Source organism: Mytilus edulis, chromosome 7 (genome assembly GCF_963676685.1).
Source record: "Mytilus edulis chromosome 7, xbMytEdul2.2, whole genome shotgun sequence".
Taxonomy (NCBI): domain Eukaryota; kingdom Metazoa; phylum Mollusca; class Bivalvia; order Mytilida; family Mytilidae; genus Mytilus; species Mytilus edulis.
Window position 1 is genome coordinate 24,824,650 of NC_092350.1, and position 20,521 is coordinate 24,845,170.

Below are 20,521 nucleotides of genomic sequence, written 5' to 3' on the forward strand. Positions count from 1 at the left end.
ATGTATGCAAATATAACGACAGGTGCCACATGTCGAGCAGGATCTGCCAACCCTTTCCGCAGCACCCCAGGTTTACTCCCAGTATTAGGTGGGGTTTGTGTTGCTCAGTCTTTAGTAGAATGTGTTGTTTTGTATGCTATTATTTGTCTGTTTATCTTTTTCCATTTTAGCCATGGCGTGGTCAGCTTATTTTCGATTTTTTAGTTTAAATGTTCCTCTGGTATCTTTCGCTCCTCATTTACATTAATTTCTGCTGTGTTCCTTGCACAAAACTTCTTAAAAAACCAAGACTAAAATCAACACCTCTCACGTTTTTAGGTCACAATCCCGAATTGGTTGTCCGATACTATTTTTGTGTCCTTATTCTATAGAAAACTGGAAAAGTCGTCTGATGTACAATTTACCAGTTGTGTCCTATTCTGGGTTGTGATAGTTTTATTGAGGGTTGATTTTCATGGTTGTAATGTATGCATAGCAAAGGATGCATACTCTGCCATCGCATCCAGTCTGGTTCATTTTGCCTGTGCAAAGTCTGAAATATGACAGTCAATTTTTATGGTGTGTTTGAGCGTGTGACTTTGAATGCCATTTGATTTGAGAAATTCGTTTTGAGTTCGATCTTTTTGATATTTTACTTTTTTGTAGTTCACGAATTTCCTTCATTTTTGTAAATTACGTTATTATTTTTATTCTTTAATCGATTTATCAGATTTAAACATCGGCTAACTAATGCTGCTTTTTGAAAGAATTCATGTCGCTGTATTTTTTACCACGTCAGTAAAATTTTAGTAAAGGTTCAATCAGGTTTTATATAAAAAAATATATATAATTTTGTAGCGTACAAACTATTTCTAAAACCAAACGTTATTGTTTTATGAACACACTTTCGTCAATCGGTGCACGCCTTATTTAGTCTGGGAAAAATTAAAGTAGGATATTTTGTATATATAATATAAAATATACTTTCGACTATATATAGATATGAAATTCAACCACCACCTGATGGGAATTGGGGAGCTGAAAAATACAATGGTTCATGGAATGGTATGATAGGACAACTGCAACAAAGGGTTTGTATAATTCATTAGGAAAGAGACAATGAATTGATTAAAACTATTTGTAACCATTAGTGAAGCTTCCTGAAATAATCATAAAACGTTTTTTATAATGTTTTTTTCAACAGTAGTCTGAAATATATAGGAAGTGAAAAATATAGTTCACATTAGTGATTTAAAAATTATTTATTTAAGTTACTGGTATAAATAAAGTCATGGCTTGGTCAGGAATGATCTAAGTTCATCTGCTTACCCTTTCGTAACATCAGAGTTCACACACAGTTTTTGATGGGGTTGATGTTGCTCAGTGGTTAGTTTTCTATGTTTGGTTATGAGTACTATTGTTCGTCTGTTGGTCTTTTTCTTTTCTAGCCATGGCGTTGTTTTATATAATTATTGATCATGAGGAATGTTTTTTAGCCGAAATAACTGTCAACATGAATTCAAAACATCATCTTCGTTTATTATCATCTTTATATGTTAGTACCGTTGTGCAAATGTTAAGACTATTATATATAAACTCTGAGTACACCGGTTTTACATAATTTATAAATACCAAGTATCAAAGTTAACGATGTTAAATCTGCAAATGTTCAGCGCCCTAGAACCTTCGACCAACTAGGATTCATCAAAATAAAGTTTCCTTTTGTCGAGTCATGATTTCGTCTTCAGCTTTATCTTTGTTTGTAATACTTTACATGATGTAAATATATAAAACCTTGATTATATTTTTAGGGGGTAGACATTGTAGCAGCAGCCCTTACAGTTCATGCAGATAGAGAAACAGTGATGGATTTTACATATCCCTACTTTTATGAGTTTTCCTCAATCATTTTCAAAAAGTCTGATCCAGACAATTCAAAATGGACAAGATTACTAGATCCTCTTAGTACAACAGTGTTAATATTGGTTGGAATTTGTCTACCTACTGCGTCCTTTATCCTTTGCCTTCTTGAAAATACCAACCCGTTTTACAACAAAAGACAGGGTAAAAGAGGTCTACATAATATGTCTGATTCATTCTGGTATATGTATGGAGCTTTGTTAACTCAAGGTCAGTCACAAAACTACTCTACGGATGTTTATTGCTACAAGTATTTGTGAGTAATAATATGCCATTACAGTGTCCCCTGTCTTTCGAAGCAATATATTAAATAAAGTTGCTATGCATGTTTGTACTTTTTGGACTGAACATTGATATCATTGTTTAAGATTGAACTTGATCTGTAATTTTTTAAGATTACTGTAATAAACCGCAGAACTTCATCCCAACATATTGCAACAAAATGGACAAATAGTGTGTAGACTATTGCTTTTTTAAATGTCATACAAGGTAATTCTTCAGAAAAACTTAAGCATGAACTGCTACCGCTCATATAGTGACTATTTACAGATAAATGATGCTATATCTCTATTTTAAGTTTAACACTTTCTTTGCTTTTTATACTTAAGTCAAAATGTTAAACTAATATCCGTATTTCTTGCCAATATTGACATGATTGCAATGCTGAATTAATGATCGGCTGAAATAAACAATTTTCATTAATTTGAATGTCTATAAGTAGAAGTGTTGTTTTTTTCTACATAAGATAATGCTTATACCAAGTTAGGAATGTGACAGTTGTTATCCACTCGTTTGATGTACTTTAGCTTTTGATTTTGCCATTTGATAAGGGACTTTTCGTTTTGACTTTTCCTCGGAGTTCAGTATTTTTGTGATTTTACTTTTTTCTTTGTATTTCTTCCGAAGACAAATGGTGATTGCTATTAACACCTTGCTTTATCAAATTATTAGAGAACTATTTGTTTTAATATGAACAATTAATCAAACATATACTATATTATAATAAACTGTCAATACTGTTCTTTTGGTATTTAAGGATAGTTTTATTTTTGGCCATCGTACCATATCTTTTTTTTATGTATTTAGATTATGAAATAAACAGAACCATAATTATTGTCCATATTGATTTGCCCGTTTTAATGAGGGGCTAAGAAATTGATTTCAGTTATAATTTGCACATTTCAGGCGGAGAACATATGGCTGCATCCTCATCAGGACGAACACTTCTAAGCTGTTGGTGGATATTTTGTATAATAATGGCGGCCACGTACAGTGCAAATTTTGTGGCTTTTCTGACAGTTCGAAAAAACAAACCACCATTCGATGATATCAAAGGCCTAATTGCTCAAGATGAGTATAAATGGGGTATTGCAGGTGATTCCATATACGAATCTATTTTCAAGGTAATGTCAAAAGATGCTGTATGCTTAATTAATGAAATTTGATTTATATAAATAAACATGACAAAGTAATGCACACAAATATTAAAATTCGAATTTATATTCTGTATGACTTGATGCAACAGTTTAAGGTAGCACAATACAAAGATTTTTTCACTCCCAATCAGACAGCTTTAAACTGATGTAATTCATGTCATCCTTCTTTATATTTTATTAATGAGGTACCGAAAGAAAGAAGAAAGATTAATCTTTCAAATTGTGATAATTTCATTGTGACATAACTATTACATAATTAATTCTTATGTAATTAGTTGCTATATTGTGATGTCCACACTTGAATGAATTTAGCGTCTTTGTTCTTCATAGCATCCTAAAATATTTTATAGATTTTTGTACAACACAGCTTGACCTCCAAAACTGTGTCTCAGATTTCCAAAAATATCAATAGAACAAAGTTTATACCCAATTAAATTTAGTGGTCTCTTATGAATTGATGTTGCAAACTTCATTGAAGATTTATGAGAGAATGAAATACAATAGAAAAAATCTGAGACACAGTTTTGGAGGTCAAACTGTGTTGTGCAAGAATCTATAAAATATTTTGGGATGCTATGAATAACAAAGAAGCTAAATTCATTCAAGAATGGACATCACAATATCAACTAATTACATAACAATTAATTATGTAATAATTATGTCATAATGAAATTATCACAATTTTAAAGATTAATCCTTCTTCTTTCTTTTGGTACCTCATTTATAAAGTTTAAAGAAAGATGAGTGGAATTACATCAGTTTAAAGATGTCTGATTGGGGATGAAAAATCTTTGTATTGTGCTACCTTAAACACGAATTTTCTGGCATTGATGCGTTGTAGATCAATCAATCCATATATTGTTAATTTCTGTGTCATTTGGTCTCTTGTGGAGAGTTGTCTCATTGGCAATCATACCACATTTTCTTTACTTTTTATATATCATATGTAACACTCAGAAACGTGTCCCCCTCCCAACGTGTCCGACTCCCCTAAACTTGTCCACATCGACGTCACTGAACTGCAAAACATGTCTAGTTGTAAAAGGGCTCCAAAACTTGTCTTTTCTTTAATTGGAACTATCATTCGAATGCATATTATAAATACGTATGTTGATTTTTCATTAACGTATACTCATTTTACTATTTCATAAAAAAACAAAATACTTTTGGCACAATATAACCTGAGTATGTAAGCAGCCCTCAGTTAAATTGTAGAGATTAAATCAGATACCTCATGTACAATGGTGTAGGAAGATGTCTCTTTCTCTGTGCATTAAAACATTTGGAGCATTGCATCCTTTAATTGTGCCAGAAGTTGTATTTTTGAAGGCAACATTTGTTTTTTAATTTCCGCACATATTTTTTTAAACGGCATCGTATTACATATCGGAGATTGAAATAGTTTCTTACTGAAGTCATAAAAAATTGAGCTTTACTCGCTCTTTTATTTTTACATGAAAATCCCAACTAGTGTTTAATCCTGAATAACCGTAAACATTTTGACCCAATCCTAAATTTCTGGTATGATAATACATTTGTATAACATATGTATAAACAAAAAGATAAAAAATGCCCTAACCGATCCAAGTTGGTATAATATTTCAAATTTGACAACGGTAGGACAATTGCAACAGAATTACATGTTTAAGCCTTCCAATTGAAAAGCAGTTTAATAATGATTAGAAGAATAAGTTTTATCTAATAAGGTAAAAAAAATGAACGTGGCTACGTACTTATACATCCATCCCAAATGAATGGAGCCCTGTAATTTAAACTGGTAATTTAATAAATCTTCAAACTGTATATATAATATTTTCCCTCCGGTTGATATGATCCGTTCATCCTATATTGACACTTAAAATTTAAGAGTCTATCTGAAATTGAGGGTAAATTATATGGCCTTCCAAATACCGTTTCGATCCCTAACATCACTGAAGAGACATATATTGTCGAAATCTAGATCTGGTGTACAAAAAAAATATTGACACCTTGTGTTTGTGGCATGACATCTTTTTCACAAGTTTATCGTTTTCTGTTTAGTATTAAATTTATATTAAGATCCATTTTGTTACATCTGGTAATCAATTTTATTTGGCAGTCAGCAGGGTTTAAGAACATCAGTTGTTCGACCTGTTAGTCAAATGCGATTTGTTTAAATATACTTTTTCACTTTTTTGGTCTTTTGCAAAATGTTGTTTGTGCTGTATTTAGACCCTTCTACAACGAAATTTGTTTTACATGCACACGTATAAAAATGGCGGGTTTTATCCAACGCAATCATAGGTTTGAACGTAGTTTTCAATTTAGACTCGTATATATATATATATTGCTTTCGCAAATGTTTTGTTCTTCCCTCGCCGGGAGTCGAATACATGCTAATGAGATATCGTGACACCAAATCGCCTGCACTGTAGCCGTCCCGCTAAACCACACGACCACCTGGGCTTCATAAAAATGAAGTTTTCGGTGGCCGTGTGTTACCTTTCCACGTCAGTTTTAATCTAGTATCGTACTACAGTACATGATATATAAGGCATGAAGATGTTATTCTTACAAATCAGCTAAATTACCTGTAGCAAATTTACAGATCTAACATTGTTGGGTTGATGTTTAGACGAGTTGTATATACATATATACATATATATATATATATATAACTCGTCTAAACATCAAACCAACAATGTTAGATCTGTAAATTTGTCACTGGTTCAAAGTTGTTGGGTTGATGTTTAGGCCAGTTATTTGTTTGTGCTGTATTTAGACCCTTCTACGACGAAATTTGTTTTACATGCACATATAAAAAAATGCGGTTTTTGTCCAATGCAATCATAGGTTTGAACGTAGTTTTCGATTTAGACTTGTTTAAATTTTTTCCTTTGGCCTTGTATCATATTTTCCCTCCGGTTTATATGATCCGTTCATCCTCCATTGACCCTTAAATTTCAAGAGTTTATCTTAAATTGAGGGTAAATTATATGGCCTTCCTAATATCGTTTTGATCCCTAACATCACTGAAGAGACATTTATTGTCGAAATCCGGATCTGGTGTACTAAAAAAATATCGACACCTAATGCATGTAATGTTTGTGGCACAATATCTTGGCCACAAGTTTATTGTTTTCTGTTTAGTATTAAAGTTATATTAAGATCCATTTTGTTACATCTTGTGATCATTTTTTATGGCAATCGCCAATGGCAGTCAGCAGGGTTAAGGAACATTAGTTGTTCGACCTGTTAGTCAAATGCGTTTTGTTTAAATATACTTTTCATTTTTTTTTTTTTTTTTTTTTTGAAAATGTTGTTTGTGCTGTATTTAGACCCTTCTACAACGAAATTTGTTTTACATGCACACGGTTTTGATCCAAAGCAATCATAGTTTTAAATTTAGACTTGTATATATATATGTATAGATATTTATGAGCTGATCTGTAACAATAACATCTTCATGCCTTATATATCATGTACTGTAGTACGACGCTAGATTAGAACTGACGAGGAAAGGTAACACACGGCCCCCGAAAGCTTTATTATAGAAGCTCAGGTGGTCGTGTGGTCTAGCGGGACGGCTACAGTGCAGGCGATTTGGTGTCACGATATCTCAGTAGCATGGGTCCGAATCCCGGTGAGGGAAGAACAAACAATTTGCGGATCCAACATTGTTGGGTTGATATTTCTACAGTACAAGATATATAAGGCATGAAGATGTTACTGTAACAATAACATCTTCATGCCTTATATATCATGTACTGTAGTACGCCGCTAGATTAAAACTGACGAGGAAAGGTAACACACGGCCAGCGAAAGCTCTTTTTTTGAGAGCCCAGGTGGTCGTGTGATCTAGCGGGACGGCTGCAGTGCAGGCGATTTGGTGTCACGATATCACAGTAGCATGGGTTCGAATCCCGGCGAGGGAAGAACCAAAAATTTGCGAAAGCAAATTTACAGATCTAACATTGTTGGGTTGATGTTTAGACGAGTTGTATATACATTATGTACACAGCCATGTATCACCATCATTGATGGCGCTCCGATGGATACATCTGTTGTAGAGTTGTCACTGACTCAGACGTACTTATAAATATAATTATTTTCTGTGACTGTATATTACATTAATTTGTAGGATCCTTTACTATAGATAATTTAGCTGATCTGTAACAATAACATCTTCATGCCTTATATATCATGTACTGTAGTTCACCGCTAGATTAAAACTGACGAGGAAAGGTAACACACGGCCAGCGAAAGCTCTTTTTTTGAGAGCCCAGGTGGTCGTGTGGTCTAGCGGGACGGCTGCAGTGCAGGCGATTTGGTGTCACGATATCACAGTAGCATGGGTTCGAATCCCGGCGAGGGAAGAACCAAAAATTTGCGAAAGCAAATTTACAGATCTAACATTGTTGGGTTGATGTTTAGACGAATTGTATATACATTATGTACACAGCCATGTATCACCATCATTGATGGCGATCCGATGGATACATCTGTTGTAGAGTTGTCACTGACTCAGACGTACTTATAAATATAATTATTTTCTGTGACTGTATATTACATTAATTTGTAGGATCCTTTACTATAGATAATTTAGCTGATCTGTAACAATAACATCTTCATGCCTTATTAGCACTGCAACCAGAGTTCATTTTTTAAAACTTTAATGGTCCGGAAGAACACACACCTAAATTATATATCGATGGAAAGAGGAAAACGTGTACAATAAGAAAAGTTGGGTCGTAAAAATCCACAGTGGTCACAATTTTGTGAAATTGAGGTCAAAGGTCAGACAAAAAAATATCAATATTTCAACCACAAGGACAAAAAGGAGAAATATTCTAATATTTATTCAATAGAATACTACAAAACGATTCAATCATAAGCATATGCTATAAACGATGTTAAAACGACAAATTTGACTACTTATATGAAGAGCTGCCATTACAAAATGGCGTTGATTTGGAACCTTCTGATTTTTTTCCATTTAAGACATAGCAAAAGAAGAAGTGGCCTTGACCTTTTCACATCCATAAACTTTCATATTGTGTATAGTATTTCACTATAGTATATTACAGAATTATTTTCTAACGTATAAAACACCAGTTTATCAAATTATTTCAATATTTTTTCTATCTTTGAAAAAAAACTAAATTGAAGCGCTGAAACATTGTTTTTAATTTTGCATCTTAAAGGTTGTGTATTTTGTTACCATTAGTATCTAGTTATAGATATATACATATTGTGTATTTGCAAAGTCTGGAAAGAGCAGTTATAACACAAAATATACTATAGTCACCCGAGGCGAATGCGAGGTTTAAAAAAAAATTGAGTGTAAAACAAAGTCAGTTTAAGGGAAGGATTAAAAATTATGCAATGCAATGCCAATTTTCTAATGTTGTAATTTAAAATCAGTCATGATCCTTATATAACTTTTAAAAGCGACACACAATAGCTCAAGTATTCATAAAATAGGGACATGAATCAATCTCGTAGTCATCATATGCGGATTCAGTACGCGTATTAGCATTACAAGCCACTTCCCTTTTTTATAAGAACAAGTTCGGCGCAGGACAGAGTTTGTGCAAAGCAAACACAGTTTTTGAGTACAAATGCTATCTGGAGCGTAAATACCGTCATGATTCGGTCAAACTCGTCAGATATAGTCTAAGCTTTGCATAGGAAACACAAAAGAAATGTGAGTACAAAAGTTCGATCAATGTTCGTGACCCATATTCCCATATTCATATGCATGATGTATCTGCACTGCCAAGCCCAAATGTAATGGGTCGAATGTTGCAATAGAAACGATTGATTTTGTAATAGCCATACATTTACGAATTTTTGTTATCTTTAGGGATAATATACGGTTCAGAAGCGCCTTTGTGTTATTTTTCATCAATTAACTAACAAATGGACTTTTGAGCCTAGGCTCCGTGTTAAAGACCGGACCGTGACCTATAATGGTTTACTTTTATACATTGTGACTTGGATGGTGTGTTGTATCATTGGCACTCATACCACATCTTCCTATATCTATTAACAAGCTATGCGGGCATCATTTCCATGGAAATACCAAAACGAGGACATAGCTCATAAGAGCACTGGTGGCAGGGTGAAGTAATTGTTCTTCTTTTAATGTATTTGGTATTTTCAGACACACCTTGGTGTAATTCTGAAAGTCTTAACATAGACTTCAATTTTCCTGCAGCAGATATGGCATCCCCTAAATTGAGTTCAGAGCTAAACTCTATATTTTATATCCCTTGGCCCCACTGTGTCTGAAAGGTGTCACAATATCTAGTTAGTTCTTGATTTTGGCAGTTTGGTAAGCATCAGAGACAATCTTGGGTAAAATTGATCGGTATATATAGAGGATGTGCTACATAAGAATGGCTTTTTCTTATGGAAGAACAAATCAAATCACTAACAATCGTTATTAATGAACTGAGAGCAAGTTCAAATTCTAATTTTTCAGTAACTGTTTTACTTAATTGCACAGGTGTTGACTTCAATAAGAACTTGGTTATGCATGGATAAATGATTACTCAGATTAATAAGCACAACTTAAAAGACTGTCAACACGTTTAGAGGACTCAGTTTTGCGTAGTTTCTGGGTTTTTTTTAAAGGTGTTTCTTTTACACAAAAACCCTGTTTTCATATCAAACTATAAGGAAGAAACTGAGCGCGAGATCGTAAAAAAGTGTCAGGTTGTGAGGATACATGTCGATCAGTTTGATCACATATATGGATTTCTGTTGTTTCTAATTTAAAGTTTCCCAAGGGTGACTGAAGAAACGAAATATGGTCACTTGGTCTTCCCCCGACCGGCAGTAAAACGAAGTGGGGCGTCCGTTTAGCTGTGCGGGATGTATCACGTTCACAGTCACGTCCGGTCAGAATGGGGACGTTAAATCCGATGCCTCGTGTAAAGGGAGTTTCACGTTTTTTGCACGTTAAAAACCCTTGCATCAACTCTTTGAGGGATCCGTAGGTGGCATGTTGCAATGGAAAATTTCTGTCCCAATCCAATATACCATCATTTTCCAGTGGCAGTCTAAATTTTCCGATTATCATCCCGAATGACCTCTATTACGACAAAACCTACCTATTGTTTTTATTGTTAACTTGTTCTCGTCCTGAACATGCATGAAATATTTGCCACTGGATGTTAAGCAACCATCAATCAATCAATAAATCTAATTTAAAGACGCACCAATTTTGCCTTCTCATAACATCACTGATGATTCGCCCACGGAAAGCAGAATATCAAGAGAAGTTGGTTTTAGCATCACCTTGTCACACACCAAATCTCTGCGAAACTTCAAAAGTGCTTTTCCCCCGACCACTTGCATGCATTTTAATTGCTCTGAGGTTAAACATTAAAAATACAATGTATTTTCACACAATGTCAACTATAGTCATTAAACCTCTTATCCGAAGGATTTGGTTAACTTTTATATAGTCAAAATTTTATTAACCAAAATATAACTTATTTACAGAAAATACACGATAGAACTACTATATATATTCAAATCACTCAAAAATAAATTAACTTCTCCTACAAAATATACATAATCACATCGAAACTATTAAATTCATTGTGAAGGAAAAAATAAATGGTGGAGCTGATTGACGGATAGGAAATTTCCGCAATTAAAAAAGGTACAAATGATGTTTTTATTTTTGAGTTTTTGACAAAATTGTTTTGAATTTGCCCAACAAAATGTGCATGCAGTATAGCAATAATATGCTTTGTCCTCTCAAATGTCAAATACTGTTTTTGAATCATATGTTTTCTTGTTTTCAAAGAAAAACGCGTTAAATTTCTATCTAAAAAACAGCCAACTTTGAAGGTTTTACTTGGAGATGGTATTATATTTATATCTTCATCATTCCGATGATCCTTGATGATATGTGCATAGAAAATATTTACGAAAATAGCGGGAAATTTAACCAAAATTTTTTTTTTTGATTTTATGGTAACAACCCAAACCGTAAATTCAGGGGTACCCCCATTAAAGGGATAAAATACAAAAATGTGACCATAGAAACTTTTTACGACCCGACGGAAATTAAAATATAGATATTATTCTATCATTTAAAACAATTTGAAGCCGTGTGTTATTCCGGACCATTAAACTAGTTAACTAAGCGTCTTTTTCGATGTCAGTTGCAGTACTATATATATCATGTACTGTAGTACGCTAGATTAAAACTGACGAAGAAAGGTAACACACGGCCAGCGAAAGCTCTTTTTTTGAGAGCCCAGGTGGTCGTGTGGTCTAGCGAGACGGCTGCAGTGCAGGCGATTCGGTGTCACGATATCACAGTAGCATGGGTTCGAATCCCGGCGAGGGAAGAACCAAAAATTTGCGAAAGCAGATCTAACATTGTTGGTTTGATGTTTAGACGAGTTATATATATATATATTTACATTCAATTTTGATTTTACGTCAACATTTTATTTTTTTATTAAGAATATAAAGAAGTCATCGAAACATTATTGTCAAGAAAAAAAAACTTAAAATTGGAAAGGAGAAATCTTTCCAGTATCATACAGTTATGTACGTTTACAGATGATTTGTATTCCATGAAATAAAAAGCAAACTGTGAAAGGCAGTTCATCATTCTGAATGGTAAACTAAAATAAAATAAAATTTTCTACTCTCTAGTTACTTTGCTTGATCCATGATTGGAAAACTATCTAACAGCGTTTATCATTTAGTTTTTGTCAGATGAAAAAAAGTTTCAATTGGAACATCTTCTTATTAATATGTAAAATCATAAAATACTGAACTCAAACAAAAATTCAAAACAGAAAATCCGTTATCAAAAGGCAAAATCAAAAGCTCAAACGCATCAAACGAATGGATAACATATGTCATATTCCAGACTTGGTACAGACATTAAATTATTTTTTCTTATGTAGAAATGGTGGATTAATATTAATATGTAATGTGAAATCGTGTTCTTATCTTATTTCTTCTGCTCGCAAATAAAAGATAATGATTGCATAATCTGATAAAGTGCGGTATTTGTGACAATATTTGTTATCCTTTTTTATACGCTCGTCAAAATTTTGACGGGACGTATTATGGTATACAAATGTCCTGTGTCCGTCCGTCCGTCCGTCCGTCCGTCCGTCCGTCCGTCCGTCCGTCTGTCCGTCTGTCTGTCCGGCGAAAACATGTCGCATCGAACTTGAGAATTACTTATCAAAGTTTCATGAAACTTAATATAGTTGTGTTTTATCATGGTCAAATGATCTGTATACTTTTTGGTGAAAATAAGATTTAAACTTTTTGAGTTACGGCACTTTGTAACTAAAACAGGGGTGTGTTTTTTTCACATGTCGCACCGTATCTCAAAAACGATTCTTGATTATTGCTTAAAACTTTACACACTTCTTAGTTGTTATTAATCTTAATATCTGTATACTTTTTGGTGATGATTCAAAATTTCATTTTTGAGTTATTGAGTATTTTGTAAAAAAGGGGGAGTTTTTTTTTACATGTCGCGCCGTATCTCAAAAACGATTTATGATTATTGCTTAAAACTTTGCACACTTCTTTGTTATATTAATCTAAAGATCTGTATACTTTTTGGTGATGATTCAAAATTTCATTTTTGAGTAATTGAGTATTTTGTAAAAAAAAAAAAAAAAGAGGGGGGGGTGGTTTCATGTCATGCCGTATCTCAAAAACGATTTATGATTATTGCTTAAAACTTTACACACTTCTTTGTTATATTAATCTAAAGATCTGTATACTTTTTGGTTATGACTCAAAATTTTATTTTTGAGTTATTGAGTGTTTTGTAAAAAAAGGAGAGGGTTTTTTTTTACATGTCACGCCGTATCTCAAAAACAATTTATGATTTTTGCTTGAAACTGTACACACTTCTTTGTTATATTAATCTAAAGATCTGTATACTTTTGGTTTGATTCAAAATTTTATTTTAGTGATATTTGTAAAAAGGTTTTTTTTTTACAGGTCGCGCCGTATCTCAAAAGCAGTTTATGATTATTGCTTGAAACTGTACACACTTCTTTGTTATATTAATCTAAAGATCTGCATACTTTTTGGTTTGATTCAACATTTTACTTAAGTGATATTTGTAAGGTTCAGGGGGGGGGGGGGTTGTTCACATGTCCCGCCGTGTCTCAAAAACAATAAATGGTTATTGCTTAAAACTTTCTCAGAAACTATTTATGATTATTGCATAAAACTTCCACACAAAACGTCGGGCGTATCATGCGCTCATGGCGCAGCTGTTTATTCTTAAATGTTCTATTTCAAGGTTTGCCACTTTTAGCCATAATTCAAATGCAAGGTGTGCTCTTTTTGTACTTAAATCTATCAAATGTTTCCTTCTATTGATCCATATGGGTTGATTTGCTAAGAAAGGGAACACGTAATTCAGTTGAATAGGTTTTTAGACTGCTAACTTATTGATCTATTCGTGTTATACACTTTCGGTCAGCTGTATGAACTAACAAAGTAAGGAAAATAGAATGGATAGCTGTCGTTTGTTGTTGTATGTTTCTCGTTCATTGTATTGTATATAAATCAGGCCGTTCGTTTTCTCGTTTCAATTGTTTTACATTTTTGGGTCTTTTATAGCTGACTATGTGGTATGGGATTTGTTTATTGTTGAAGGCCGTACGGTTACCTTTTCTTGTTAACTTCTATGCCATTAAGTCGCTTGTGGAGTGTTTCCTGATAAGCAATCAGTTCAATATGCTTATTTTTCATATAGAACAATATTAATATTAAGCCAACAACTATTTCATTTCTTCACTATGAGGTGACCAATTTTACCTTTCAGGATTCGAATCTTCCGGATCGTAAACTGTTTTGGAAAGGTATTGTTGCATTCAACAAAACCGATCCCTCTGTACTAAACAGTGGAACAAAATCACACATAGAAAAGATGTTATCAGAAAAATATGCTTTTATTGATGATCACACTGGAACGTCAAAGTTAGTGGCCAATAACTGTCAAGTCACACTCCTACCAACTGATATAATGTCTACGTACGCCATCGGACTGCCAAATAATTCACCTTTTGTGGAAAAATTCTCAAATGGGTAAGAAGTTTATTCTTGTAATTTTTAACTCATCTGGCTCAAAGGGCCAAGTGAGCTTTTCTCTTCTCTTGGTGTCCGTCGTCCGTCGTCGTTAACTTCTACAAAAATCTTCTCCTCTGATACTACGGGGCCAAATTTAACAAAACTTGGACACAATCATTATTGGAGAATCTAGTTTAAAATGTGTCCAGTGACCCGGCCAACAAACCAAGATGGCTGCCATGGCTAAAAAAAAACATAGGGGTAAAATGTAAATTTTGGCTTATAACTCTGAAACCAAAGCATTTAGAGAAATTCTGACAGGCTAAAATTGTTAATCAAGTCAAGATCTATCTGCCCTGAAATTTTCAGATGAATTAAACAACCGGTTGTTGGGTTGCTGCCCCTGAATTGGTAATGTTAAGGAAATTTTGCCGTTTTTGGTTATTATCTTGAATATTATTATTGATAGAGATTAACTGTACAGAGCAATAATGTTCAGCAAAGTAAAATCTACAAATAAGTCAACTTGATCAAAATGGTCAGTTGACCCCTTAAAAAGCTATTGCCCTTAACAGTCATTTTTTTACCATTTTTTTGTAAATTTTTGTAATCTTTTACCAAATCTTCTCGTCTGAAACTAATTGGCAAAATTTAACCAAACTTAGCCACAATCATTATTAGGGTATCTAGTTTTAAAAAAAGGGTGCGGTGACGTTGTCAATTAACCAAGATGGCTGCCATGGCTAAAAATAGAACATTGGGGTAAAATGTAGGTTTTGGCTTATAACTCTGAAACCAAAGCATTTAGAGCAAATCTGTCACGGGGTTAAATTGTTTATCAAGTCAATATCTATCTGCCGTGGAAACTTCAGATGAATCGGACAATTAGTTTTTGGGATGCTGCCCCCAATTGTTAAATTTTAAAGAAATTGTGCCGTTTTTAGTTATTATCTTGAATACTATTATAGATAAAGATAAACTGTCAACAGCAATAATGTTCAGCAAAGTAAGATCTAGAATTAAGTCAACATGACAAAAATGGTCACTTGACTCTTTAAGGAGTTATTGTCCTTTAAAGTCAATTTTTAACAATTTTCATAAGTTTGGTAAATTTTTACAAAATCTAAAGGGCCAAGTTTATTATAGATAGAAAACATTGTAAGTAGCAAGAATGTTAAGTAAAGTATGATCTACAAACGCATCATCATCACCAAAACACAATTATGTCATGCATCCATACGTGTCCTTTGTTTAGTATGCTCATATACCAAGGTGATCGACATAGGCTCTTTAGAGCCTCTAGTTTTTATAAATATGTCAAACCAAATGCTGTGATGACAAATGCAAGTTTGTTTGCTGCATTTTTTAACATGTAAAACATATTATCTCGCTTTGTTACAAGTAACTGGTAGATAAAACCTTTGTGACGAGAGTACTTGTGTAGTGAATCTTCAATAAGCATTCAAACAAACAAAGCAGTGCTTTAGAAAAATGAGAAAGGTACATATTGATCTAACCTCTCCTAACATATTTAATATTCAATTATTTAAAAGTTTATACACTTTTCTGCAGAAAAAACATTTCGCAAATTTTACGGTGTCTATCACGAAATGGTAGACGTTATTAAACATCCACTTTACCGAATGTGACGTCACGAAATAGACTTATTACCGGGTTTGTACTTACATGTATGTGAGTAAAAACACGATAGTCACATGTGGAGCAGGATCTGTTTACATTTCTGGAGCACCGTTGATCTGCACGTGCATTCAAATAAGATAACTGTAATAAATTTCTGATTATTTTTTACGCTTTCAATTATTTTTTATTTTAGGATTATGACAGTTCTTGAAAGTGGACATGTCTCAAAGTGGAGAACGAACTATTGGCCTTATACCAGTCATTGTGCCGAGGAATCGAAAACCGAAGCAAAAGCAATCAAAATTATAGATTTACAAATTGCATTTTATCTAATTGGTATTGGAATATTACTGTCTTTGATGTTTCTAATTTGTGAATATATTACGATTAAATGTCGACAATTATTGGAGAAGAAAGGTATAATCACCCATCCGGATAATCCAGTGAGACACATTGGAACAATAAGCATGACAGATCATGCGATTCATGATTATTAACTTGATCAATGCAATGTTTCTTGTTTGAAATTCTAATAGACAGCTGGTGGCGAGCATAAGAATGCGATTATTATTTTTTCTGTTTTCCAGAAATAAACCTTATAACTTAATTTACCATGTATGACATAAATATAGGTTTTAAGAGTAATATTTTTCAACTAATTTGGTTTGACCGTAGCACTCGTGTATTGATTGTTGACAGCACTCGTTCTGCTTCATACATGTATCTCTGTAAGTGCATTTTTTTGTGTAAAGAAGTATGTATTGTTCGAACATGCATGCATAACGTATAAATTGAAATATTTAAAGCCCCTCATCCAAAAGAACATGTAACAAACGCGTGTGTTTCCAGATAACTATATGAATTATGTTAGGAGTCACATTGTGTAATGCTGAAGGACTGAGTCCTATACAATTTTTTCATGTTTTCCATGTTTTCGCATAATCTTGATGGGAGTTCTCGGTTGAAGGAACACCTTAATATGTACAATATCTAGAGGATTTAATCCTCAAAATGGCAATGGTTTTTGGTACTTTTATAATTGCAATGATACGCAAGGTTAGCATTAACGCTTGTCGTGTAATGTTGTCATTTTAGTGTAATATTTAACATTGCCAAAAAAGTCGAGGTTTGACTGGACACAAGACCAAGTAAAATCTCCATTTTTTCTTAAAATGTCCTGTACCAAGTCAGGAAAATTGCAGATGTTATCTTATAGTTCGTTTCTGTGTGTGTTGCATTGCATTTTTGTTTTTTGTTGCACTTCAGTTTTTCTGTTGTTTCGTTGTTTTCTCCCAATCGATTTATGACTTTCGAAAAGCGGTGAACAACTGTTTGTGGATCAAAGACTTTTTTTATAAATTTTGTGGAATATTTCGCGTTCCTAAATGTTTTATTGGAATATAGTAGTATTTCGAATGACAGCATTATGAATACTTGAACACTATTCCCAAATAATCAATTGGCAAACAATGCACGATGACAGATATGACCGAAATCAAATATCATGTGAATGTAATCAATATGAAACTATCTAATCGGTTTTAGATTTTTATTGTTGATTAGTTTCTTTTCAGAACAGTTCTTCATAACATTGGTTGCAATGACGTTCCATGATTTCCAAGTTAGATAAGATCCGATAATTTCACTATTAAAGTTCACCAATCATCTCCGATATTGGTCAGGATAAACTAGAAATAATTGTTTTCAATAAGCACTTAATCACAATTTCCTAATGACAACAGTGCTGATTATCAAATAAAATGTATCGGCTGGTTTAATTAGCCGAATGATTTTTGTAATATAGCATCATATTTTTTCAAACGCTCACTAGGCATGGGGAGGATGTGCAGGTGCACCTAAACGCACTAAGGATGTTCGCTAAAACCAGTTTTTGACGGAATTGCAACGAACTCGAAAGTGGTCTATTGAGACTGCGTTGACAAAGATATAGTTATAATTATCATCATTTTCAAAGTAATTATTCGATTCATGGGAGCCTAAATTTTGAAACTATATCAAAGAACGGACAATACATGACATGACGTTCAGTTAGTTTTAAACAAAATGTGTTGTTTTTTTTACTTTCCTTTAGTGCAACTAAGCTTGTGTACATTATAATGAACATAAAGGAATCTTGATAATGATTTCCAATAATCAAACATGATATTTATGACAGAGTTACTTAAGAATTTTAAATATTCATGACTTGTGATTTTGTATTCCTGCTAATAGAAACATTGAGTATACGGTGTATACAGATATGAAGGGTATACATCAGTGAGGGTGAAAACACAGGTCACTAATTAGCATAAGATGTAAAGTGTTTAATTTTCAGTGAAAAACACCTATTATGGACAGGTGTCTACTCGATGTGTATTTTCCATTAACAATTCTTAATATATGTATTATCAGAATAAGTACTTTTATCAATTTTCCTGATGCATAGTTACTCGACACCTTGAAACCTCATTGATAGTTGAATACACATCATCATCTTCAATCGTGTTTATATTATTCTCTTCATTGTCATACGTATCTTCTTTTCTTTCACGTTTATCAAATGTTTTAAAGCACCAAAATTTTACCCGTTCAATAAATAGCGTTATGGCTGCTATGCCTATTCCAAATGATATTAAATAAAAAGAAATGTGTATGTCAATAACTCCAATTGACTTGGCTTCCGTCGCAGATATTCCTTCACAATTTCCTGGTTTAGGCCATAATTTTAGCTTCCAAACTTGCAGGAGTCCACTTTCAAGTATCGAGATAACTCTAAAAGAAATCATAAAACAATGACTTGACTACATTTAAGCGATTTCCAATATAGATATCCAAATCACAACACAATATTACTCAAACATCCTGTAATTAAGACTACTGTCTGATAAACTAGTGTCTTATCAGCATCTGGAAAATGGAGTTTGTTAGATTCATAATACTTTTTTATTTTCGAATTCAAAGGGGTCTTCTTTAACTTTCCCTTCTCCTTTTTGAGTGATCAATTTATAAACAAATGGCAATAAATTCTTATTTATTTTCTTTAATTGATATGAAGTTACAGAAAGAGTTAGCTAATCTAAAAATAATGCCATATTTATTTAGGTAAGCTCAAGAAAGCATTTTTAATTATTTATAATATTACTTACTCGTCGGAAAAAATCTTCTCAAAAGGTGAGTGATTTGGAAGACCTAGAGCGTAAGTGAAATAAAAAATATCAGTTGATGCCAAAACCAAGTCACAGCTGGACGCCATTGATAGTTCGACGAGAGTTCTATCACCAAAATACGCATAATTTCCACCTTTAACCTTTCGTATGTGGGCTTGAGTGTCATGGTCAAGTACAGATGGATCTTCTTTGCTGAACCTTACTATTCCGTTCCATACTTCTTTGACTGCGGGTACTTCAGAAGTCTGTGGTAAATAAGGATGCAAACACTTATTTAATTGTTTAAGAAAATTGGAACATCAATAAAAGGAACAACCAAGTACTGATTCAGAGGTAGATAAAGGCAACAGTAGTATACCGCTGTTCAAAACTCATAAATCCATGGACAAAAAACAAAATCGGGGTAACAAACTAAAACCGAGGGAAACGCATTAAATATAAGAGGAGAACAACGACACAACACTAAAATGTAACACACATAGACAAAATCCCACGAGAATAACAAATATAACATACATATATAACATCAAAAACAAATACATGAATTTGGGATAGACAAGTACCGTGACACGTCTTATTGCAATGTGAATTTACACTAAAAAAATAAGCACATTCATTCAGTTAAAAAAAATGAAAAAGGGTTTTGAAAATGTTGTTAAAAAACATTTAAAAATGTGTAATATTATTGACATTTGATTGTTGTTTGTGTAACTTTTAGAAGCAGGTAATCTTGCATTTTTAGAACATGGTATAGTCTTTCATGAAATCAAAAAGGCATTAAAAAGAACGAAGGTGATCGATGTATTTATCTAGAGCTCATTATGTAACTTTTCAATTAAATTAAGTACAAGAAAATGTAAATGTGATATGATCATGAACATTATCTGTAACTTTAAGCTTTATTATACTGTACATATATTACATGTACAAACAATTTTATTGGATAAAAGGTAAAAACACAAAAATACTGAACTCCGAGGAGAATTCAAAAAGGAAAGTCCCAAATCAAATGGCAAAATCAAAAGTTCAAACACATCAAACGAATGGATAACAACGGTCATATTCCTGACTTGGTACAGGCATTTTCTTATGTAGAAAATGGTGGATTGAACCTGGTTTTATAGCTAGCTAAACCTCTCACTTGTATGACAGTCGTATCAAATTCCATTATATTGTCAACGATGCGTGAATAAAACAAACCGACACAATAGGTAAAAATGTCAAAAATAGGGGTACAACAGTCAACATTGTGTTGTCATCTTAATCACTATAAAAACAACAAATGTAACGAAGAAGCACAAAAAGGCATACGTT

The 20,521-nt window shown here is 33.2% G+C and overlaps 2 protein-coding genes across 2 annotated transcripts in view; one reads left to right on the forward strand and one right to left on the reverse strand.

The window, feature by feature from the left end:
- LOC139483034 (glutamate receptor ionotropic, kainate glr-3-like) lies at positions 1–17,485 on the forward strand. The gene is made up of 6 exons (XM_071267063.1): positions 1–131; positions 980–1,070; positions 1,791–2,109; positions 3,085–3,302; positions 14,155–14,417; positions 16,234–17,485. The coding sequence occupies exons 1-6, from the start codon at positions 1–3 to the stop codon at positions 16,535–16,537; spliced, it is 1,326 nt and encodes a 441-aa protein (XP_071123164.1). The 3' UTR covers positions 16,538–17,485.
- LOC139481103 (glutamate receptor U1-like) overlaps positions 17,412–20,521 on the reverse strand; it is a 21,936-nt gene continuing 18,826 nt past the window's right edge. The window contains exons 9-10 of the mRNA XM_071264204.1: positions 19,187–19,452; positions 17,412–18,812 (exon numbers count right to left, since the gene is read on the reverse strand). Of these exons, the coding sequence (XP_071120305.1) occupies positions 18,467–18,812; positions 19,187–19,452 (612 nt within the window). The 3' untranslated portion in view covers positions 17,412–18,466. The remainder of the gene's footprint in view (positions 18,813–19,186; positions 19,453–20,521) is intronic.

Excerpts from the sequence above, each read along its gene's own strand:
- LOC139483034 (XM_071267063.1), top strand. The coding sequence starts at position 1 with ATGTATGCAAATATAACGACAGGTGCCACATGTCGAGCAGGATCTGCC. Across the intron at positions 132-979 it reads TTAGTAGAATGTGTTGTTTT|ATATGAAATTCAACCACCAC; the intron begins GTATGCTATTAT and ends GACTATATATAG. Across the intron at positions 1,071-1,790 it reads TAGGACAACTGCAACAAAGG|GGGGTAGACATTGTAGCAGC; the intron begins GTTTGTATAATT and ends TTATATTTTTAG.